The following is a 23,891-nucleotide window of genomic DNA, read 5'->3' on the forward strand; positions in this document are numbered from 1 at the left end:
AATGTATGAAAAAAGTCCTAAAATAGACCATTCATTGAAGGTGCGCCTTATAATCCGGTACGCCTTATAGTGCGGAAAATACGGTATCTAAATCCTCCACTATTTTTTTTTTGTTTGTTGTTTTTAGAGTCTCTTTTCCAGCTGCTGTTAGAGACCACGGTCCGGAGCACAGGGCCCAATGACCCAACTGGACAGGACATCACCGCTCTGTCCTGTGCATGCCTTTTCAGCCTCGTGGTGGCATGGGGAGATACGGGCAAAATCCTGCAGGCTGTTTCTGCCATTCTCACAAATAATGGTAGCCATGCCTGTCAGACTATACAGGTAATTAACTACTAAGCTTACTTCAACAGGTTCAAATTAGAAGGTTGTCTTGACAAATCAGCCTTATTCTCACAATTATACAGCAACCATCTTAAATTTTTTGGATCATTTTTGCCAGTCTCCTGTTGAGTGACTCCAATAGTGATTATCTACCTGCAGAAGGTATCTCAGAGCATATTTCATAAGAAGACACCTGGTCCCAAATATGAACGATAAACATGAATAAAAGTTGTGTGGAGCATAAAGTTTTCTTTTTTTTCCCCAGTCCATTCTGGACAGCATAACTTTAGCTGCCTTCGTCCATTTCCTCTGTGCACAGATGCTCAGGGCCACGTCTGGACAGCTCAAATTGAGTTTGCAAAATGTCAAGCTGCTCTGATTCTCCTTTTTAATCTTGTTACTCTGCTTGAATTCCTCTGTCGGTTAGCTAATCTTCTTTTTGCGTCTACCTTTCAGCTTCTGCATCCTCTTTTTCTTGTTTTGTTTTGGCCTAAAAGAAAGAAAAACAACAAAAAAAAGCTTCAGTTGTATGTAGAAAGAACTCTACATTTGATCAAGGATTCACCGGACCTCTCTAGACTCACAAATTTTATCCCTCTCTATGCTAATAAATACGCTTATATTTTATGTATTGCCTGGATTGTGAATCATCACAATGTCAGGCGGAGTGGTGCAAAGTGTGCCGCTTGGTTGTGCGTGGGTAAACATCTGTGAGATCAGTGGCATTTGTAGTCGCTTTCATGGTAATGGTGTCAGGTTGTGTGAAAATGCATTTAGGCAGAAATGTAAACATACAGAAAACCACAGTTCACTAAACATTAGTGCAGTTTGACTCAGATCTGCTGCAAATCTAAATATCAGGAAGTCCCACTTTTTTCTAATCAGAGATTTACCTGCTTGTCTTGTTCAATCAAACCAGGTCCCCACCATATTGAATGCACTACAGCGAAGTGTCCAGGCTGTCCTGGTGGGGAAAATCCAAATCCAGGACTGGTTTGGAAATGGCATCAAACGTGCTGCACTGATGAACAAATGGGTCCTAAAGGAAGCGTCCATCGACGAAGACGAGCGCTGTCTTCTGCAGACTGATGGTTCCTTCCTGTATTTGCTCTGCAAGGATGGACTCTACAAAGCTGGATCTGGATATAGTGGTACTGTCAGGGTATGTGACTCTTCAACATGCATTTTGCTTCTGACTAGTCATTTGAAACACAAGACAAGAGACTAGGAGAAACCCACAACATGTAACTTCAGCAGCTTAGAAAAAATTGCATTCAACAAAGCATTAGTGGAGGTCGTCAACTCACCGAAGCTCAAATTCCCACAGGGACACGTTTACAACTCCACGTCTCGAATCAGGAATCGAAAGGAGAAAAGGTCATGGCTTGGCTTTGCTCAGGTAAGTAGTGCAGCAGCCTCTGTTTTGCATAAGAAACTTTGGAAAAACATTTCATACGATACATTTTGCTGTGAAGTATCAAATATCAAGTTGTTCAAATATTTCAAGTCATGGCTTAAAATAAATGTTTCGTTTTTTTTGTTGTTTTTTTTTTACATTTTCTGTTTATTTTTTTAAAAGAAATCTCTTTGGAGAAGATTTTAAATCAAACACATTTAACTGTTTTAAATCTAATTACCTTCTCTTACTTAAAGCAAGAAAGTCCACTGGGATATTTTCCTATTTTTATAGTATCAGCATATTTTCTCTTAAGCTAACATTAGCATAATGGGTAACACTGCAAAGTACTTTCTATTTGTATATTAGCTTGTGGTCACTAAAGTCAGCTTGCATGACGATTTTAGCATGTTAGCTGGCAGTTGCTTTTTTTCTAATGCTAGTGTCATGTTTAGCACTTGAATTATTGTTGGCTAATTTCAGGCTAACATGCAAACTATTTGTTTTTTGAGGAATTCATTATGATTTAAAAATTGTAAACTTATTTTTTTGTAAACCTACTTTTGGGATAACGCTTCTATTTTTACGGCTGCCACTTAAAGTTCAGCAATTCTTTCTGTCTCAGTTTGGCTTTTTTAGGAAAGCAGTCCACCCATTCAGTTTATGGCATTCAGACAGTACCTGCAGAGTTAGTGCAATTATTATTATTTTTTTTTTTTCTAGTTTGACAATAATGTCACATTTTGAGGTAACTGGTGTCCCCTGCTGTTGAATATTGTTTAATAATAACAAATATCAAGCAATCTGTTTTTAAGAAGATCTTAAATACTTAAAATCCTAATTCCATGTTTTGTGACTGTCCTGTTAAGAAGAGTCGGCTGTAATTTGAGATGAGTAATAGTCTGTGTTGTGTCCTCAGGGGTACTTGTTGTATCGGGACACAAGTAACCACAGTATGTCGGCTATCAAGATCAACCCTGAGACCCTGGAACATGAGGGGGTGGTCACCATGCCAGGTACAAAGGAAACACATTTACATGCTTTCATCAGTGTGCTGTTAATTTAGGCCAACATTAACTTAAGCAACACTATATTCACTTTCTCTTGCTGCAGGTCAACATTCAGATGGACAAAACATCATATTCACAGATGGAGAGTACATTAACCAAATAGCAGCCTGCAAAGATGTAAGTTTTCATAGGCTTTTGTTGTTCTTGCATTGTATCTAATATAATAGCAAAAATATTTCTGGCTTAAAGCTGTAGGAGTCCCTAATTTTTTATAAGTAAACCTGGAAAGAAAAGCTGATAACTTGCTTTGAAAAGTAAAGTCACTCAATTTTCCTTATTCTCAGATTTTTAAGTCTGGGGTTGAAATGAGTCAAATAGTCCCTGGAAACGTCTCTAAACGTCTCACTTTGTCTTCGCTATCTTCCAGGGAGGGGTTTCCAGTGAAAGCACTTTTAGAGTTCTTTTAGACAGCTGACTGGCAGTGCGCAGCAGCCAGTGAGGGAGGGGCGGCACTGAATTAGCCGACTCTCCATAAAACAAGAGAAAACTGTTCTTTCTGGCACTTTCTCTGGTGCCTCATTAAAAGAGGTTTAAACATTATGATGGAAAATTTTAGCGGTTTCAAATTTGAAACATTTTTTTAAAAGAAGAAAACAAAACCTTGGTATACTTTGATACCACTACCAACCCAGGCCTACCCCTTACTAGATTGCACCAGTTAAACTTAAGGTGGCTATAAAAATTGAATCACATTTGGGCTACATTCCAACTGAGAATATTCTTGGATAAGAAATTAATATAAATGGACTTCAAATAGTATTTTTCTTAGTCAAACTGAGGTTAGTTGCCTCTCTTTATTCTTTCTGTGTAGCACGTTTCTCTCCCTGAAATCCTCGGTTGATCATCAGCTGTGCCACAGAGAGGCCTCTCATTGTATCCCTTCATCTAGATGTGTGTGGGCGTGGCAGCTGTGGCCCGACATGTGTGCACTCTCCAGAGAGCTTAATCTCTCCAGCGAAAGCACTTTGTAATGGGAGTGGGGGCAGGGTAATACGTGAAATCCATACATCCACTGTAAGAAGAAGAAGCCTTCTTCCCAGCTAATTGTATGGATGGAGTACTGTTTGGAGGGGAGGAGTTTGTCTGCATTCGTCAGTGCAAAAGCTGCACAGACCACTTGCAGTTAATTGATCGGATGAATGTCCAATACATGACTTTGATCATTGCCATGCTGAGTTATAGTTTCTGTTCACTTCAAGTCAATTCTTGTTTTCTGCTCTGTAAATAGTTGCTTTTATCTACATTTTTTTTACTGCCTCACTTGCATCTCTGCCAGATGTATCGTTTTACAGGCATAGAGCTGAGTCAAGTAGGATTTAAGACAAGATGCTTTTATCTCTTGGAAATCATTTTAATAAAAAAAAAGAAAAGATTGTGCATGTATTTGTTATCTAAACCAGATTTTCTGCAGCTAATAGAAACATGTTCTAATCCCTCAACTCTGTCCACATTTTGGCATGTTACAACCACAGACCTCCATGTATTTATTTGGGATATTTTGTGACCAACACAAAGTTGCCCGGAGCTGTGAAATGAAAAGATCTTTTCAAGATCTGTTGCAAAATAAAAATCTGGAAAGTGTGGCATGCATTTGCATTCTGTCCTCTTTATCTAAAAAAACTCCCCCAAAAACTATTCAATTTAAGGAGCACAAGAAATGTGTGACAGACCGTGCTCATTTCAGATGGGTCCAGATGTGATTCATCTGAAATTATTTTTTTTTTTGTACCTGCAAGACGCCATTTGCGTCGAAAACTGAACTTACTGATTGTTTAAATGGTTGCAACTGGGTAAACAACATTCAGTGACGGTGTTTGTGTTTAACATGCCTTAGATGCCAAACTGTAACAGTTTTGTGTTGTGAAGTCAAACGACGTTTCCCCCTCTGTGATGCCCTCGCTCCTGCAGGACGGTTTTGTTGTGCGGATCTATACCATGAGTTCAGACCCGGCTCTGCAGCAGGAGCTGCAGCTGAAGCTGGCGAGGAAGTGCCTGCACGCCTGTGGCATCTCTCTCTTCGACCTTGAAAAGGATCTACACATCATCAGTAAGTGATACAAAACGAGTCTGTGGGTCCTGAGTGTCATATGGGGCTTTACAGCTGCAACAAGTACTTAGTTGTTGTAGGGGTGTGTGATAGGCTAGAAAAAATGTTTTAGTTTTTTTCATTTTAAATTCATGCTATCCTGCAGGATGTTTTTTTTTCTTCTTTTTTTTCAGTCATCTGTTTTTCTCCCAGGCACTGGCTTTGATGAAGAGGCAGCATTGCTTGGAGCTGGCAGGGAGTTTGCTCTGATGAAAACTGCCTCTGGAAAGGTGAGCAGTCGGGTGTCTGAACATTTAAGAGTAATGAAAGTTAGCGCAGCGTCAACAGCTAAGCTTTTATCTTGATAAGGGTAAGCCAAACTCTCTGCCACTAAAAAGTTTATGTAAGTCGTTTCAGTGCTCTTTTCCCCCACTTTACAGATGCCATTAATAATTTTCTAAATAACATATACTTGGCCCGTAGAAGCTGTATTAACCGAGCTAGTAGGAGTTAATTTTTTTCAGAGGCTCTTTATCCTAATTAAGCCTAGTAGCATGTTTTTAGAAAAATTGAAGCTCCTACCAGTGAAACTGCAGCATGTGTGCGATAACTCATTTTCTTTGGAGCACATTCAGTCAGCACTAAGTTGAAGTAAATAATTTGCATATTTTCAGAAGTGTCTCATCTTGATGAGAGCGCTTACTATGTTAGGTGGTTTAGGGTGTGTTGCAGGGCGTGGTTGGTTGTACGTTGAGTCTAGGTGTGGTGCAGTGTGCCTCTTTGGCAGATAGCTCATGTTAGCAACAGGCTGCACATTTTATGTGCCTGATTTCAAAGCATTTTATCTGCAGTTTTTCCCCCCTCCCTCTGCACACCATCTTTGTTATGTCTTCAGTATTTATAATGGTCATTGAAATAAAAAAAAAGATTAATTTTTTAACAATAGATTAAAAAAAAAATCTATTGTGATGCAACACATCAGTTAGCATCTAGATTACTGTGTCATCTACCAAAACAACATGACCTTTGGTTTGTTATTTGGTTTATTCTCTCCTGTTCACTCTACCAACGTAATAATAATAATTATAATTGATTATAAATAAATTTTTAATAATCATTTATCCAAATTATTATTGTGAATATGTATGTGAATACCATCCACATATTTTTCTATTTTACTATAACTCTACTTCCTAAGACTGATAAATAATACAGACTTTTTATTGGAAAATTGATTGTTTTTAGCGTATGATTTTTAATTTTGGCCACTTTTAAAGAACTGAAGCATTGGTGTTCCTCATAAATGATGTCAGCTAACATAATTGTCACTCACCTAAATTAAGGTTTCCATGCTATTACTTTGCCAATATTTACCTCGGCGATGAATAAAGAGCAAAGTGAGGAATACGACTAAGCTGCAGCTTTATTCTTCCTCTTCTTGTCTTTGTCGTTCTTGCAAATCTGCGTCTGGTCTCGCTCCCTGCCTGCAGCAAACCAAAAAAAAAAAGCTGATTTCAGACTATCAAGCCTGTAACAGTTTATTTCTTGATTTTCTTTTGTTGTTGTTGTTGTTAAGGAGGTTGAAACTCTACCATGGTGTGTGAGAAAATTTTCTTTGACTTTAAAATTAAAAACTTAATTTTAACTATTTTCAACAAGCATAGCCAGCAGTTCTCCAACAATCTTCCAATATGTTCTTTTCTCAGATCTACTACACAGGAAAGTACCAGAGCCTGGGTATTAAGCAGGGTGGCCCATCAGCCGGAAAATGGGTGGAGCTGCCCATCACAAAGTCTCCGAAGATCATTCAGTTCTCGGTCGGCCATGACGGCTCCCACGCCCTTCTAGTGGCTGAAGACGGGAGCGTTTTCTTCACCGGCTCTGCCAGCAAGGGAGAAGACGGGGAATCCAGTAGGATATATTCCCAACTACATTCAAGCATTCATAGAGTAACATTGGGTGTTGATTTAAGCAGACGTCTTATTTCCCGTTGCAGCTAAAAGCCGCAGGCAGCCCAAGCCGTACAAACCCAAGAAGATGATAAAACTGGAGACAAAGACAGCCGTGTACACTGCTTGCAACAACGGCAGCAGCAGCATCGTCACAAAGGACGGAGAGCTTTATATGTTTGGCAAGGACGCCATTTACAGTGACAGCACCTGTAAGTCGACAGGAGTATTTCAGCCTTTCTTTTAAGAGCAAGTTTGACACTCGCTTGAACAGGATTTTTTTTGTTTTTGTTTTGTCATAATCGTTTCATGTCTCTCCACAGGCCAAGTGACAGACCTTAAAGGCCATTTTGTAACTCAGGTTGCCATGGGGAAGGCTCATACATGTGTCCTCACTAAGAACGGAGAAGTGTGGACATTTGGGGTCAATAACAAGGGCCAGTGTGGCAGAGACACTGGAGCCATGAGCCAGGCAGGGAAAGGTGAGCAGATGGACGGCAGATTAAACCAATAAAATACACACCCGCGATTATAATAGACGTACATTAGCACTACGATGTCCTCAGACTAATTTATCGTTCTGGTGGTGCTCGTGTTTATTGCAGCATTCGGCGTTGAGAGCATGGCCACGGCCATGGATGAGGACTTGGAGGACGAGCTGGAGGACAAGGAAGAGAAGAGCATGATGTGTCAGCCGGGCATGCACAAGTGGAAGCTGGACCAGTGCATGGTTTGCACCGTGTGTGGAGACTGCACTGGGTACGGTGCCAGTTGTGTCAGCAGTGGGCGACCAGACAGAGTACCAGGAGGGTAAGCCGGCGATGGAATAAGAACGTGTTTATGCGCAGTGCGTTAAAAGATCATTTGTTACATTATAATTAATAACTTTAATCTGTTTGTGTTTATCTCTGGGCTAGTATCTGTGGTTGTGGGTCTGGAGAGTCTGGCTGCTCAGCGTGTGGTTGCTGTAAGGCCTGCGCCAGGGAGCTGGACGGTCAGGAGGCCCGGCAGCGGGGGATCTTTGATGCTGTGAAGGAGATGATTCCACTGGATCTGCTCCTAGGTATTGCACCACTCGTGTCTTATCACTTTAAGCCTCATTTTAATTAAGCATGCAAACAGACAAAGTATAAGCATGGATGTTTGCAAGTACCTTCCACTTTGAGTCATGTTTAGAGGTCGAATGCGATCTAGTCAAAAAATAAATAAATAAAATAAAATAAAAAAATTAATTGTTGCCAAATTATCCTGACATTCATGCCATATCATCACATACGACTCAAACGTTTTGCTACAGCTCTACGAAAGTAAAATGAAACTTTTTTTTTTTTTTTTAGAGAAATCTGAATGGAATACAAAAAATACAAATTAATATATTAAAAAGACCTCTGTTCAGTTGTCTTATATAATACAACTTAATTTATGTGCTTGTAGAAGTCCGTTGTAGCAAAATAGGAAAATCTCATTTGGATTTGCTATATTTATAAAAAGTAACTTTAATTTATTTAAGTAATCAGTCTCTAAATATTTTAAATAAACTTTTGATTGAAATAAAATTTTATATAAATATATATTCTATTTTTTGCATTTTCACATTTAATTTTCATTTTTGTTTTTTTTTTGTTTGTACATAAATGGTTTGCAGCAAACTCATCACTCCTCTTGTTTGTGTCTCACATAAAACCAAGTCATATGCATGTTACAATCTTAAGCACATTTATGAGTCAATTGTTCATTGGTGTAATAGTGTCTCTAAAATTGATTAGGAAAAAGAAAATTACCGTCTAAATTAGAACAATATACAAAAGCTTTGACTCATTGCTTGTATAATGAATTTTTAGAATTTGTTTAAAGCTGTACTCTTACCACTGTTTTTCAGGCCTCTAATTTATTTTGTTAAATTTATAAAAAAAGAAAAAGAAATGCATAAAAATTAAAACAAAGTGCGACACGTCAAGACATTCCTAAAGAAAAACGGACAATAAGAGAACTTGCTCTGCCTCCCACTTTCAGTCCAGCCTTTATTCTTTCTGACATTTTCCTAAGGATATCAGCTTCAGATGCTGATCATTTGTTGTAGATGCAGTGTGTTTTAAGGCCCAGTTCTGTTTATTTTGTCTGCTGCTTGTGCACCATTTCCATTGTGTGCAGACTCTGCTCAGTGCTTCTTTCTTGTCGGGTACAAAGAACTAATCAGAAATGAAAAGAAAAGAAAGATTTTGAGACTTTAGAGGTTTTCTCCAGTCTGGCTGCTTTAAAGCAAAATTTAAATAAATGACCCAAGCCTTTTGCATAGTGCTGTACGTCAAAGTGTGAGTGGTGTGTTTCTGAGGTCTTCATGAACACTTGCCTTCACATGCAGTACCTTGCAAAAGCATCTTCAAACCTTGAACTTAACTTTTTATCACGTTGCAGTGACAAACTTTGCTGTATTTTGCTGGGATTTTATGTTGTGAGTCAAAAAGTAGTGCACAATTGGGAAGTGGAATGAAAATGATAAATGATTTTCTAGATTGGAAAAGTATAATTCACATGCAAGTATAATTGTATTGTGTTTGAGCTAAAAAAAAAAAAAAAAAAAAAAAATACAGTTTGAGGCTGGAAGACATACAGCCAGAGCCAGATGTGCTGAGCTGGTTCAAACTTAACTCAAAAGACTTACAGCTGTAATTGCAGTGAGAGCCAGTTCTACAAAGTATTGGCTGCAGTGGGTCGATGTCAGATCCAAGTTATATTTTTTTAGTTTCTTGTTAAGTAGAAAATCAATTGTTCCACTTCACAATCATGTACTAGTTTGTGTTTGACTGAGTCATAAACTCCCAAAGACGTAACTGTTTGGTTTGTCGGTTGTAATGTGAAAAAGTTGAAAATACACGAGCCGTTGTTTAAGGCCATTAGTACACAACACGCTGCCAATATTACGTTCTTCTTTGCAGTTGTCTGAATGCTGTATTTCATAAACTTGTCAGTGTTCACTCTTTGTTAAAATGCTTGTGTTGCACAGTCACTTGCTCTCTCCATCAAGTCCCTCCTTCGCTCATTGATGTTTGTCTTGTTCTGCTCTGCTCTGCCTCATCCTCCCACCTCCGCCTTCATCCCTTTTGGGGCCCCCTTTACCCCGGGGCCTTTTATGTTTTCAGCTGTGCCTGTCCCTCCCCCTCCAGGAGTTAACATCGAAGAGCACCTTCAGATCCGCCAGGAGGAGAAGCGTCAGAGAATCAACCGCCGGCATAGGTTGGAGGAGGGAAGAGGTATGGGCCAAAAGATTTTGGAGAAGAATGCAGTTTGGAAATAACGTTTTAATGCTTCAGAGTTTTGGTTGGGGATATTCAGGATACCTGGCTGCTGGGATGGATTATAGAAATGTGGATTGACAGACAGTAGGTCTATCCTTTTTTTTTTTTTTTTTTTTTTTTTTTTTTTAAGTTTTGGATTGTTTACAGATGTGAGGCAAGAGCTTGGGTTTTGTGTGCCTTGGTGACTTCCCTCTTCCTTGTCGCATATTTATCCGTGTCTGTGTATTATTGTGATGTAGTATTACCATGTATTTCTATCCCATTTGTGAGCATTGTGCATGCATGTGAAAGTTTTTTTCTCCCCCAGGCCCCCTTGTTTTTCCTGGTCCCATTTTTATGAACCAGCGTGAGCAGGCCCTAGCCAGAATAAGACCCCTTCAGGCACTCAGGCATAAACGGGACAAGCACAAAGGTACTATGGTCTTCACTAATTCAGTGGGTGCGGAGACGCCCCTTTGACCCATCTCCCAATCTGGCTGTCCCGTCCACCTCCTTTCACTCTCTGAAGGAAGGACTCTTTAAAGTCTGCACCAGGATAAACACCTGCTGGCATGGAGGACTGTAAACTCAGTACAGCTAGTTAAAGACTTCTTTACAGAAAAGGGTTATAATTAGGGATTTGCTGATTAGCTTTTTTTAATTTTTTTTTATTGTCCCCGATACTAACATGCTTCATTAAAACAATTCTATGCGTAAACCATTTCTAGATCAGTTTCACAGTACTATGAACCATTAATGACATCCTTGATGCTGCAGTGGCCATTTGTCTTGACAGCAACATATTTTGTCTCAGCAAAACTTTTTTGTTTCTAAAAATGCATCTGATTTTATTTTACACATAAAGCCAGTCGTCGGTAAACTAATGGCTTGCTCCTGCTGAGGCTTTTATGACCAGTTTTAGTTGGACAAATTTACGGACACAGGTTTAGAATTTTAGGTTGTATGTCATTGTGTATCCCTGCATATAGTTAAAGGCCATAAACAAAATTACCGCTCTTAAAAATAACTTGCTTTTCACAAAATAATTATAAATAATGCAATAATTAACCATTCCTAGACTAAGACTCAAAAGGTTATTCTTTCTTTAGATGTGAGTTATTTTAGTTATACTAGTAACATATTTCACTTAATCCGCCTAAGCGTGTGAAAGCCATTAACTGCTTCATAAATGCACTACTTTGTTCTAAAAGGTGTAAAACTGACAGCTGGTGTTCTTGTTGCACTTTAAGCAGATCTTTCCTAAACTGGAAGATGTGTATAATGTGTGGAAACAGAAAGCTGCAGCAGCCAACACGGTTTCTCTTTTATTTCCATTATAAATAATAATGAAAAATACTTAAACTTTTTTGGGAAAATACAGATGTATATATATATTTTTTTAGATCAGCAAAATAATGTGCAAAGTCAGTTCTGCACACCGAAAGAAAGTTATTGTACAAAGTTGGCTGAGCAAAATGTGACTGCACAACATGGATCAGGAGATGAGTTTAGTTAGTGAAACTGTTATTGGTAAATGAAAAATTAGCAACAATCATTAATAATTCATGAATTTTGCTCATTTTTCTTTTTTTTTTGTTGCAAGAATGATCTGGGCACTCCCAATCCTTTCCAAGTTCTTGGAACTATAACATTTAGTCAATTATTATCCTGCCATCATATCGGCCTCTGTAATACGTCTGTTTATGCATTTTTAAAAATGGTTTTCTAAGGGCAAAAGTCAGAATTGGCTTCAATATCTATGGAAAATATCCTGTAATGGTACGACCCTTGTCATGTGCGTTTTCCCGTTCTTCTGTAAAGTAATGATATTGCGCTACTTTTTCACATTTCCTTTTTTGTGTCTTTATTTTAGTTATTTGCAGAGTGTTTATTTTACTGCATGACATACCTGCTGTCTCAGAATCTGCAACACACGCTTGTTAGTTTGTTTTGAGCTGCCTGTTTCTGAACAGTTCAGATTTGGTGAGCCGTTCAGATTTGCAGAGGACAGTAGCGTTGCAGACCTAGCTAATCGGTGAATTATCCAGAACCTACAGAAATTTGTGCCCCAGGGCCCTCCCTAAAAAAAAAAAAAAAAAAAAAAAAGAAGCAGGGATAGGTTGCTGAGTGAGGGTGTTGAAGAAAGCAGAAGATTATTCCTTCACTGTAAAATTAGTTTTTTTTTTTTTTTTTTTTTTTTTTTTTTTAAACCGTCCCGGGTTCAAAAACATTGAGAAAATGTCCAGTCATACTTTACCCCTGTGATTTATTTTTTTTTGACTCTTTTTGGACTAATGCATGTGAGAAATTTTGAATTTAAAATGCCCCGATGCCAAACGGCTCTTTTCCTGCACAACCGTTAGCCCCTCCCTTCTATTCCAGCATGTTTTCCCCTTTTTTCCTCTCATTTTCTTTTGAGTCCTCTTTCCCCTCCAGCTCTGTTTCTCAGGACTCTGCAGAGACACCCGCCTCGGCGCTCTAAAGCCGCCACTACACTTCTCTGTATTTACCCTCCGCTCAGATGTGCTGACTTCAGTGTTTTTCTTCTAGATGGTAGCAGCGAGCGCGGAGAGAAGGATGCCAGCAAAATTACCACTTATCCCCCCGGGGCGGTGAGGTTCGACAGCGAGCTGCGAGCCGTTCAAGTCAGCTGTGGTTTTCACCACTCAGGTAAGCGCTTTCTCGTCGTTGCTGCTTTAGCTCTTTGGTGGTTTTGTCTGGTTGCTGTAAACAAAACTTGCTTTACAGTGGTGCTGATGGAGAATGGAGATGTCTTCACGTTTGGGTATGGCCAACACGGTCAGCTTGGTCATGGAGACGTCAACTCCAGGTAAACAGATTGATGGTTTGCCATAGGAATGGCCACAATAGCCGGAGTTCTGCAGCTCCATTCTGGAGCCCAGATCCGTTTAATGGGTTAGGTTGTTGAAACACAGGCAGTTCTCCAAACTAGCCAGCTAATTCAACATTTCTACCATGCAGGGGCTCTCCGACTCTGGTTCAGGCTCTGCCGGGACCGAGCATCCAGGTGACGGCAGGAAGTAACCACACGGCTGTTCTCCTCATGGATGGGCAGGTCTTCACTTTTGGGAGTTTCTCGGTGAGAAAATGTAGCAATACAGTCTTCTTCCTACACATGGTCTGGATAATTCTCATGGCATGATAAAGTTGAGTAAAAATTATGATTTGACAGTATTGATCAGGGTGTCCGCATGTCCTTAAAATGTCTTAAATTTATTGGGAAAATGCAAGTTGGCCTTAAATATGTTACAGGTCTTAAATTTTGGACTGTTTAATCTTGAAGAGTTAGGTAGTGTTTTTTTTGTCTTGAGGAATATTTCTGTTGGATGAAAGTTTGAGTCAAGTGCAGACATCTTTATTGTTTTCACCGCTTTCTCACTTCTTTTGTGAACCTATATGAGACTAAGCGCAAAAAGAAAACAAAACAAAAAAACTTTTAAACTGGGCGCTAAGGCGGTTGAGGCTATGCGGTGTGAGAAGGACAAAGCTGCTGCCTAGAGCCACAAACAGATCCCAGAAATTACAGTTTTTGAGATGTTTGATCGTAGTACAGCAGAATCCCCCAACGGCTCCCTGTTTTATAATATTTTAGCCTTAAATTTTATTCAAGATAGCCTTAAAAAGTCTTGAATTTTACTTGCTGAATCCCCGCAGTTATCCTGTTAATATAGAAAACTAAAACATAATGTGATCTAATTTGTTTTGTCAAATGGCAACGACAAAATCAATTCTGCCATCTTATTAAAAAACTTCACCATACGATGGAAAATTTTTTTATCAATTTTGAAACCGTGATGTTCAAAATTTTGGTGTAATACCCGTACCTCGCTCAGATCTTTACGTAATAAGCGCTTGTTTGCTTGAGTGCATTTCTTTTGCATTTCAGTCTGAATGTTCGCTTGCTTTGCAGAAAGGGCAGTTGGGCCGGCCCATCCTGGACATGCCCTACTGGAACGCCAAGCCGTCACCCATGCCCAACATCGGTGCCAAATACGGACGAAAGGCCACCTGGATCGGAGCCAGCGGAGATCAGACGTTCCTGCGGATCGACGAGGCCCTCATCAACTCTCACGTCCTGGCCACTTCTGAGATCTTTGCCAGCAAGCACATCATCGGGCTCGTTCCATCCTCTGCGTCTGAGCCGCCTCCTTTTAAATGTTTGCTGATCAACAAGATGGACGGAAGCTGCAGAACATTCAACGACTCTGAGCAGGAGGACCTGCAGGGGTTCGGCCTCTGTCTGGACCCGGTTTATGATGTCATATGGAGGTAAGTCTTTGAAATGAACAGCTTCTCAGTATTTGCTTGATTGTAAAAATAAAGACTGGACTTAAAATCTTTTAACCCCCCAACTATTTTTTTGAAGGTTCCTTCCGGCTTCAAAAGAGATGTGGTGTTACAACGCGGTAATAGCCGATGCTAGGATGCCCTCTGCAACAGATCTACAGGCTCGTTGTGGCATTCTCAGTCCAGAACTTGCATTGCCCTCGGGATCGCATGCGACCACCACTCGCTCTCATGGAGCTCTACACATTCTCGGTAATCCTCATATTCCTGACATGGCATTTAATAAACGCTTGTTGAGATGTCCAATGATTTATTTATAATTTTTTTAATTTAATTTAATTTAATTATAAGTATTACCATGTCAGCATCTTGTAAAAATAAGTAACACCTGTTTTTTTTTTGTAAATCCTTGTAAATTTTATTATTATGCTGTTTTGTACTAGCAAAATTAGAGTATTATTTGTGAGCTAAGAGGTAAACTAACGTGATCAGAATTAGTTGATGTGCTGAAAAACTGTTTTTTCTCACTGCAGGTTGCCTGGATACATTAGCCGCCATGCAGGAGCTGAAGATGGGCGTAGCGAGCGCAGAAGAAGAAACCCAGGCAGTGATGAAGGTCTACTCAAAGGAGGACTACAGCATTGTAAACCGCTTTGAAAGTAAGATGGAGTTAATGCTCAGAGTGAAGGCCAATGCACAGATTTTGGTTGTTGCTTGAATTACTGAAAAAAAAAAATATCCAGAAATAAAAAGTTTAAAGTCTTCAGTTTATAAACCAACCTATCAACATGTATTTGATTTATTTCATTTTTTTCTAGATTTTACTCCTTGTCCTCCTGTTTAAAAGCTTTGCCCTTTCAATCTGTTCAGTTTTGTTTGCTGGTTCTATATTTGTACAAATCCATAAATATGTCAGAGACTACCGTTTTTCATTTATATTTTAAAAACTGTCTTGAAACGCTTCGAATCTGAAACTAGAACACCAGGGAATTTTTCAAAAAAAAAAAAAAAAAAAATCTCCAATAAACTCTGAGAAACCCTATTTACAACTGATGGCAAATTAACTCTTTTTAGTCAGAATAGCTTAGCCTCATTGATGCCATGATTAATCTCATAGGTCACGGAGGTGGCTGGGGTTACTCGGCTCACTCTGTGGAAGCCATCCGTTTCTGTGCCGATGCCGACATCCTGCTGGGTGGGCTGGGCCTGTTCGGCGGACGAGGGGAGTACACAGCCAAGATCAAGGTGGGAAATTTTGGTCATTTCCTGTAAGAGCTGATCATTTAACCTCTTAACATGTGCTGCTTAGAGTATTTTGCACATATAAATGTTGTTAGTAGTTGTAATGTAGTACTCAAACTTTTAAAAAAAGAATAAGAGACTCCTTCCTTAAACAAAATGTGTAGCTTTTTGAGCTGGGACCCGACGGAGGTGACCATGAGACTGATGGAGATCTGCTGGCTGAGACCGATGTTCTGGCTTACGACTGTGCTGCCAGGTACGAATGACGTTTCCTTGTTTTTTTTCCCCATTAGTACATCAAGTTCCCCTTAATGTCCTTTGCTCTTTTTGTGATCTGCCTTCTTGCTCGGCTTAAATTGATGGTTCTTTACGTTTCCAGGGAGAAATACGCCATGATGTTTGACGAGCCAGTGCTGCTGCAGCTGGGCTGGTGGTACGTGGCGTGGGCCAGAGTCTCTGGCCCCAGCAGCGACTGCGGTTCCCACGGACAGGCAACCATTACAACTGACGACGGGTGAAACATTATTGCATTTAAGCTAATAAATATTGTTATCCCCTTGAATTAGTGTATCAAATGTATGTATTTTTTTTTTTTTTTTTTTTTTTTGCTTTTTTAGTGTTGTCTTCCAGTTCAAAAGCTCCAAGAAATCCAACAATGGTACAGATGTTAATGCGGGTCAGATACCTCAGCTACTCTACAGGCAAGCAGAGCTACATTTCTACATTCTGTTGAAAGTTATTTAAGCAGTCCAATGCCTGGGAAAAATATTCATATACTTTATATTTTTCCACACTTTGTCATGTTTTAATCGCAATCGTAGTCCAACACAAAGTAAAACATAATTGTGAAGTAGATGGAAAATCTGAAAAGTGTGGTGTGCATTTAGAGGCTGAAAGTGTTGCCCATCATTATCCTGTATTTAGCTCTCTGTGTTTCATATCAGTTGTGACAATTCCATTTTTCTCTGCTAAAGTAATGCAGCCCCACAGCATGATGCTGCTGCCACCATAACATACTCAAAGTGTCACTTTTCCACCACACAATGTTTTGCATGTAGACCAACATGTTTTATTACTTTCAAGGCTCTGTGTCTGCCTGTAGGTTTGTTATCAAATTTCAAATCAAGTTTATTTATATTGCACATTTAAGAGCAACTGGGTAAATATAATAAAGAAATGGGTTATAAATTTTGATGTTTAACACTAGGCTTCCATCCCACGATGGCAATGCTTCCAAAGGAAAACAGCAAACCAGTGAACCAGTTCACATCCTGAAGCGGTCATTTGCTCGGACGGTCTCCGTGGTGAGCATATTTTTTTTGTGTGTGTGTTTTGGTAATAACTATGTTTGTAAGTTGTTTTTTTTTTTTTTTGGCTATCACTTTGCTTGTAGGAGTGTTTTGAGTCTCTGCTGAGTGTTCTTCACTGGAGCTGGACCACCCTGGTGTTGGGAGTGGAGGAGCTTCGAGGGCTGAAGGGTTTCCAGTACACGGCAACGCTGCTGGACCTGGAGAGACTCCGCTTTGTTGGCACGTGCTGCCTCCGCCTGCTCAGGGTTTACATCTGTGAGATATTCCCCATTGCAGGTAAGAACGCCTGTAGAGTCTGGAAAAAATATGTTGTCTAATCTAAGTGTTTTTCAGGTCTAGATAAAAGCAAAGTACAGAATTCACAGAATTGCTTGTCCGTTACAGGATTACAGAATTCACACTTTATTTTCTTTTTCAAATGCATTCATCCATCCCCCCTGCTTTACATGTTCTTGGCTCCTATGGATAGTCCTGAGTGTTGTGCTTGAACGTCCAGAATTGCATAAAAACCTGTGGAACAAATCTAGAAAAAATGCTTGTGTAATAAGTATAGAATATTTAAATGGACAAATTGTAGGAGCCTTGTATATTTAAAGACTGAGCAATGAAGAAAATATATACTATAAGTTCCTCATTAACTTCTGTACTCTTTAATTAAAAAAGGGCTAAAAAGATTTGAGAACAAAATGTTCAAAACACATTACTTGGAATGAAAGATGTTGAATCTTTAACATGTCTTTGCAACACAGAAACTGCTTAATCCGATCAATTGGATTAAATATTAATCCGATTGAGTTAGTAATCGATTGATTGTTAAATTGAGCACACATACTCAAAAAAGGCCTTTTGGTGAAAAACATTTCAGAGCAGTAATTAAGCCAAAACTCTACAAAACTATACACTCGCTTAGTATAGTTTTAGCTTCAACTGGTTCAGATTTACAAAAGGAATGCTATGGTACTGTATTTTAGGCAGTAAAATGTTTTTCTTATTTAAAAAAAAGTTTAATTGTTTATTTGAATCTTTGAATGTACTTTTAATATTGTATAAAAAAAAGGCCTAAGTGGTTAAATCTGTAGACTGTGCATATTTTTAATCAGAATAATTGTAAGATTAATTGATTACTAAGATAATCATTAGCTGCGGCCGTAAAAGAAACCAGTGTGCTATTTTTAATGTGATTTTTCCTATACGCAGGTATTCTTACAGAAAACAATAAAATAAACACAGCTTCTATTCATTGCAAGAATCAAAATGCTCTGTTCTGTCTCCGATTTACAGCCAGCACCAAAGCTGTGGTGGAGGAGTCCAGCAAGCTGGCCGAGTGTGTGGGAAAGACGCGCAGCCTGCTGAAGAAGATCCTGTCAGAAGGCATGGATAACTGCCTGACTAAACTGGATAATGACCCTCAGGGCTACCTGTCTCAGCCTCTTACCTTGCTGGAAGCTGTGCTGCAGGAGTGCCACAACACATTCACCGCTTGCTTTCACTCCTTCTACCCAACTCCAGCTCTGCAGTGGGCTTGTCTTTGTGATCTGCTCAACTGTCTGGACCAGGTAGGAGGATTTCATTCTTCCAGAAGCTAAAATTTACCTGCACTCTGAGAAAATAAATAAATAAAAAAAATTCTCTCTCTCTCCTTGTAATCCAGGACATTGCTGAGGCAAATTTTCGCACATCCAGCAGCCGTCTGCTGGCAGCTGTAATGTCAGCTCTTTGTAAGACTTCAGTCAAGCTGACATCCATCTTGCCCATTGCATACGATGGAGAAGTGCTGCTGCGTTCATTAGTGAAGCAAGTCAGCACAGAGAATGACTCTGCCCTTGCTCATCGCTTCCCCCTGCTGGTGGCCCATATGGAGAAACTAAGCCATGTAAGTTTTGACAGCAGTGATATTCACCCTGTGAATAGATTTACTTGAATCTTGCGTAACTCTTTCTATGGAATTTGCTTTTATTGTTTTACATTTTTGGATAAGTGTGGAAAGACGAAAACCAATTACAGAGAAATGTTTACTCAATTATATGGAAATTACACATATTCTGGTTTTTTTTTTTTTTTTTGACAATTCACAAATTCAGTTTTGTCACAGTCACTAATATGAATCCCAGTGATATACATGCACATTCAGAAATCACCTGCGGCCATTTCACCTGTTTTGGGTCTTCAATTGGACTCATGGATACAAAAAAACTGATTCCAAAAAAGGAATTAAAACCACTACATATCCCAGCAACCCCAGGTTATGAACTCGGCTGTAAATAAAAAATTTAAAAAAAATCTGTATTTAGTGGTCGACTTATCCATTTCACCAAATCATAGATTTGAATTTTCTATACTAAATCAGGAGCCAACTTGAGCTTTGTGATTTCCATTGCATAAAGATAATAAAATAAAAAAAATGAAAATGGACCAAAATCTTCACATTTTAATCTAGAGACGTATGAAGTGTTCAAATGGAAAGAAAAATGTGTTTTAACTCGGTTACATCAGCGTGGCTTCCTGTTTCAGACCGAGGAGAACCTGATGGGTATGACCAGTTTCCGAGAAGTGCTGGAGAAGATGCTGGTGATCGTGGTGCTGCCGGTGAGGAAGACTCTGAGGAAGGAAGTGGAGCTGTTCTCCCCTCACCTGGTCTCCAACACCTGCGGGCTGCTGGCCTCCATCGTCTCTGAGCTCACCGCGTCCGCCATGGGCTCTGAGGTAGCTTCACATCCACTTCACTGAGAGCAACAAAACACAAACAACAAGAGCGTTTGCCTCGAGGCTTGGGTTTGGCAAACACCTCACCATCATCATGAGCTTTATGTTCACTCAGTGACCTGTTTTTTTTTGTTGTTTTTTTTTTTGGGGGGTGGGGGTTAGAGCATATACACAAAAGCAATCTTTAGTGCTTAACGTAACTTTGATATTTATGCTTTTTGCATTTTCATGTCATGTTTCTGTCTCTTGGTTTATCAAATGACTTGAATCTTCTTCCTCATTATTTAATCAAATGTCACACCTAGACCTTTTCTTCCCTCTGCTTATTAGCGATCTTTTGCCATTTAATTTAATTTAAACTGTCACCAAACTAGCTCGTGACAGTAACGGACGCTTTGTCCTTCCTGTTAAAAAAAAAAAATGGCAACAAACTGAAGGAGGGCGGAGGGGCATTCTGTTGTCCTTTATGTTTTGATGAGTCATTAGATAGGAGTGGCCAAATGCTTGTCAGCCTTCCTTGCATGCACACTCCCTATTATTATCATCAGTCGCTGCAGTCAGGAATCCTGTTGCCATGGCAATGTCACTTGACAGCAGCCCCCCCCCACAGCAATGTTTTTCTCCTCAGTCTGTTGTCAGGGAAACAACTTTTTCCTCCCCGGTGTACCCGATTGGGTATCTCAGCAGTTGTCTGGTCCTTAACTCCCATCAGGGTGGAAGAAATGGCAACTTTATTTTTTCTGTATAATCATTGGGAGATAGTTTATTTGATAGTATATTTTCATAGTTTTCTGTAATCCTGTCATTTGGAATCGGAGATTTCTTGTTGGTTCCTGGTTTGAATTACTGTACAGGCTTAACCTGCTAAAACAGTTTCAGCTAAATCCAATTTCTCCATAGTAGTTATAATTAAGAGCATTCCTTTTTAGCCTTTCTGCCATAAGCCACCATTATTTACTTTAGTAGCACTAACAACGACTCACTGTCTAGGAGAGTCGGTTGTTGTAAAATCATAATTCACTTTTATCTTAAAGACAAAATAATTGAGTTGATATTTTGAACTCAATTGGCATCTCATCATATCGGCCATAATGGCAATATGTATTGGATATAGATACCCAATTTTTTTTTGTATCAGTTCATCCCTAGTTGTATATTGCATTTATTTGTTTAATATTCGACCTGATCCATGTCACTTATTATATACCGTTTTGCCTTGCTGTAACCATTGCTGCTAATTTCTCAATAAACTTAAGCTGTTGGGTACATGTCTACTGTGTGCTTCTTTTATCAGGTTGATGGACTGAACTCACTCCACTCTGTGAAAGCATCTCCAAACCGCTTCACCAAAACAAGCCAAGGTCGCAGCTGGAACACAGGCAACGGCTCGCCAGACGCCATCTGTCTGATGGTGGACAAGCCGGGCGTCGTGCTGGTCGGGGTCTGCGTCTACGGAGGAGGGGGCATCCATGAGTACGAGCTGGAGGTGCTGGCTGACGACGTAAGCGCTCATAAGTCTTTTCTGCCTAGATTAGCTTTTCATAACTCTTAGCTGCTTGGCTGGTTTTCAAAAAAAAAAAAAAAAAAAGTATTTCCAACTTTCGTATACGTGTCCTTCAGGCGCAGACGGAACACCCTGGCGACTCAGCACATTCTCACAGGTGGACGTCTTTAGAGCTGGTGAAGGGCACCTACAGCACTGATGACTCTCCCAGCGATATTGCGGAGATCCGCTTGGACAAGGCGGTGCCGCTAAAGGTGCTTGATCATTCTGGAACAGCCCATTTAGGGATTTCTGTCAAGCTTCAAAGATCTGCAGCTGAGTGTTAAAGTGTGAATTATTTTCTGCCGTAGGAAGGGGTGAAATACGCTGTTCGGTTGCGCAACTACGGCAGCAGGACGGCCAATGGGGACGGAGGTATGACGACGGTGCAGTGCTCAGACGGCGTTTCCTTCACCTTCAGCACTTGCAGCTTGAGTAGCAACGGAACCAATCAGACCAGGGGTCAGATCCCTCAGATTCTCTACTACAGGTAAACACAGAGCCAATCTATTCTTATATATTGTTTACAAGGTTTCTTTTTCTTAACACATTTGTTAAATAATAACTGAAGGAGTGAATACGATGGAGACCTCCAGTCTCAGCTGCTCAGCAAAGCCAACGAGGAGGACAAGAACTGCAGCAGAGCTCTGTCTGTGGTCAGTGCTGTGGTCAGAGCTGCAAAGGACCTTCTCCACAGGGCTTTTGCAGTTGATGGTAAGTGCAAAAGCTAATATGATGGAGAAACTTTGAAGCTGAAGACATATGCATTCAGATTTAGTTTTACAATAGTTGTCCTATATTCTTTGCAGCTGATGATATTCCAGAGCTGTTAAGTTCTTCCAGCCTCTTCTCCATGCTGCTGCCGCTCATTCTGGCCTACATTGGACCTGTTGCTGCCTCTGTGCCAAAGGTAGAAGCTACAAGCTTTGAGCAGTGCTACCAAAAAAAAAAAAAAAAAAACTTTAATTGATATCATGAGGTGTAATGTCTCCTCTTCCTCTTGCAGGCTGCTGTTGAGGTCTTTGGCCTAGTTCAAGAGCTGCTGCCCGCTGTTTCTGCCCTCAACCAAAAATACGCCCCGCCTTCCTTTAACCCCAACCAATCCACTGACAGCACCACCGGCAACCAGCCTGAGATCGGCCTGTCGGCTTGCACCACTTCAAACCACTACTCTGTGATCGAGAGCGACCACCCTTACAAGCAAGCTGGGGTCACACAATATAGGGTACTTCACCTTTTAACCGTACCAATAAATCATCACAACATGCAGCGAGGCGCTTAAGTCGTTGTTTCTGCTCTCAGGTCTCCTTCCCAGACTGTGTTCGATGGACCACCATAGAGTTTGATCCGCAGTGCGGGACCGCGCAGCCGGAGGACGCCCTTCGGCTGCTCATCCCCAGCCGCACTCTCCACCTGTCAAACCTGGGCGGGAAGCCTTTGATCCACGACACCATCAACACATGGACTGAACTTAGGAAGTTCTCAGGCTCCACTGGCTGGCCCACCACCGTGCTGGTGCTTCCAGGTGAGATTATTACACCTGGGAAAATCGGTTCTTGTTTTTGTTGATCGTAATTAGGGTTCCTACATGGTCTGGTAAGGCCTGGAATTTGACTTCAGGGTTTTCCAGGTCTTGATGAGTTTAGATAAATGTCTCTTTTCTTATTTGTGTCCATTATTCCTTATGTTTTTTCCTTCTATCCTTTATCTCCTTTTTTTTCTGATGTCCTTCTCCTGTCCTTTCTCTCACAAGTCCTTCCTCTGTTCCTTATGTCCTTACTTCTATCCCTCTTTGTGTTTTTCCTTCATATCCTCCATACCTTCCTGTTGTCTTGCATCCATTCCTTCCTTGTGTCCTTCCTCCCTTCTCTCATTTTCCCCTTCTATATGTATTTATTTTCTTGTTTCCTTCCTCTCACTCCTTTTTGTATACTTGTCTTTTCTTCCTGAGGTTCATTCTCCCTTCCTTGTGTTTTGCTTCCATGTTTCCCCAGACACCACATCTCTTATTCTGGTAGCTTAAGCAAACCATGTGTCTGCTGTTGCTACAAGGTTAGATAAAGAATGAACACAGAGTGTTATGTTACTACTTTGTCAATACTAATCTAACAGGACAGCAGCTATTAGCCTCAGGTCTGTGTGGCACTGCTGATGTTGCCACAATTGTGATGTGAGGATTTCAATACAATCCTGAAATAGTCAATTATGTTGTGATGTCAAGTATCAGAAAGGATGAGACAAATTATCACAGGAGGCAGGAAAAAACTGTCTTTGGTACCGTTTAATGATAGTATTGCCAGCATTTTAAACAAAGAATGTGGTAGAAAAATGAATCACTGTCATGCTAAAGACAGTAGTTGAGTAGTATGTTTTTCATTGATCAGTCAACGAGTGTTCTTAGTTGTAAATGAGATTATTATACAACCTTTGACACAGGCATCTTACTGACCGTATAAAATCTCTTAATTTCAACGCCTTCTCTCCCTTCAGGAAACGAAGTTCTCTTTTCTCTTGAAACTGCCTCAGATTACGTGAAAGACGAGAAAGCTTGCTTCTACGGCTTTAAGTGTGTGGCTATCGGATATGAATTCAATCCCGGTCCCGATGAGGTAAAGACTCAGTTTCACTGAAGGAGTTCTAGAGGTGATTTAGTAAAAAAAAAAAAAAAAAAAAAAAAAAAAAAAACCCAAGGAACCCTTTAACCCCAAGTTAACTTTAAAAATAAAAGGTGAGGGGGAAAAAAAA

General features: G+C 40.1%; 1 protein-coding gene across 15 annotated transcripts in view; it reads left to right on the forward strand.

The window, feature by feature from the left end:
* The window catches only part of mycbp2 (MYC binding protein 2), a 74,150-nt gene that overhangs the window by 17,984 nt on the left and 32,275 nt on the right, over positions 1 to 23,891 (forward strand). For 11 of the 15 annotated variants that reach the window (XM_015056717.1, XM_015056727.1, XM_015056783.1 and 8 more), the window contains exons 5-41: positions 128 to 324; positions 1,244 to 1,486; positions 1,652 to 1,723; positions 2,640 to 2,736; positions 2,834 to 2,907; positions 4,699 to 4,837; positions 5,030 to 5,106; positions 6,523 to 6,727; positions 6,813 to 6,977; positions 7,089 to 7,247; positions 7,371 to 7,575; positions 7,683 to 7,828; positions 9,906 to 10,016; positions 10,369 to 10,473; positions 12,591 to 12,710; positions 12,789 to 12,870; positions 13,023 to 13,140; positions 13,972 to 14,330; positions 14,428 to 14,600; positions 14,882 to 15,007; positions 15,466 to 15,593; positions 15,755 to 15,846; positions 15,970 to 16,104; positions 16,208 to 16,291; positions 16,798 to 16,894; positions 16,984 to 17,176; positions 18,182 to 18,456; positions 18,552 to 18,773; positions 19,412 to 19,603; positions 20,898 to 21,104; positions 21,224 to 21,361; positions 21,458 to 21,636; positions 21,718 to 21,860; positions 21,956 to 22,056; positions 22,153 to 22,371; positions 22,449 to 22,671; positions 23,637 to 23,755. In XM_015056717.1, coding sequence (XP_014912203.1) covers positions 128 to 324; positions 1,244 to 1,486; positions 1,652 to 1,723; positions 2,640 to 2,736; positions 2,834 to 2,907; positions 4,699 to 4,837; positions 5,030 to 5,106; positions 6,523 to 6,727; positions 6,813 to 6,977; positions 7,089 to 7,247; positions 7,371 to 7,575; positions 7,683 to 7,828; positions 9,906 to 10,016; positions 10,369 to 10,473; positions 12,591 to 12,710; positions 12,789 to 12,870; positions 13,023 to 13,140; positions 13,972 to 14,330; positions 14,428 to 14,600; positions 14,882 to 15,007; positions 15,466 to 15,593; positions 15,755 to 15,846; positions 15,970 to 16,104; positions 16,208 to 16,291; positions 16,798 to 16,894; positions 16,984 to 17,176; positions 18,182 to 18,456; positions 18,552 to 18,773; positions 19,412 to 19,603; positions 20,898 to 21,104; positions 21,224 to 21,361; positions 21,458 to 21,636; positions 21,718 to 21,860; positions 21,956 to 22,056; positions 22,153 to 22,371; positions 22,449 to 22,671; positions 23,637 to 23,755 — 5,720 coding nt within the window. The remainder of the gene's footprint in view (positions 1 to 127; positions 325 to 1,243; positions 1,487 to 1,651; positions 1,724 to 2,639; positions 2,737 to 2,833; positions 2,908 to 4,698; positions 4,838 to 5,029; positions 5,107 to 6,522; positions 6,728 to 6,812; positions 6,978 to 7,088; positions 7,248 to 7,370; positions 7,576 to 7,682; positions 7,829 to 9,905; positions 10,017 to 10,368; positions 10,474 to 12,590; positions 12,711 to 12,788; positions 12,871 to 13,022; positions 13,141 to 13,971; positions 14,331 to 14,427; positions 14,601 to 14,881; positions 15,008 to 15,465; positions 15,594 to 15,754; positions 15,847 to 15,969; positions 16,105 to 16,207; positions 16,292 to 16,797; positions 16,895 to 16,983; positions 17,177 to 18,181; positions 18,457 to 18,551; positions 18,774 to 19,411; positions 19,604 to 20,897; positions 21,105 to 21,223; positions 21,362 to 21,457; positions 21,637 to 21,717; positions 21,861 to 21,955; positions 22,057 to 22,152; positions 22,372 to 22,448; positions 22,672 to 23,636; positions 23,756 to 23,891) is intronic. The other 4 variants (XM_015056735.1, XM_015056824.1, XM_015056749.1 and 1 more) reach the window with 3 other exon arrangements.

This window comes from Poecilia latipinna, unplaced genomic scaffold (genome assembly GCF_001443285.1).
Source record: "Poecilia latipinna isolate Pla-1442-1.1 unplaced genomic scaffold, P_latipinna-1.0 Scaffold60, whole genome shotgun sequence".
Taxonomy (NCBI): domain Eukaryota; kingdom Metazoa; phylum Chordata; class Actinopteri; order Cyprinodontiformes; family Poeciliidae; genus Poecilia; species Poecilia latipinna.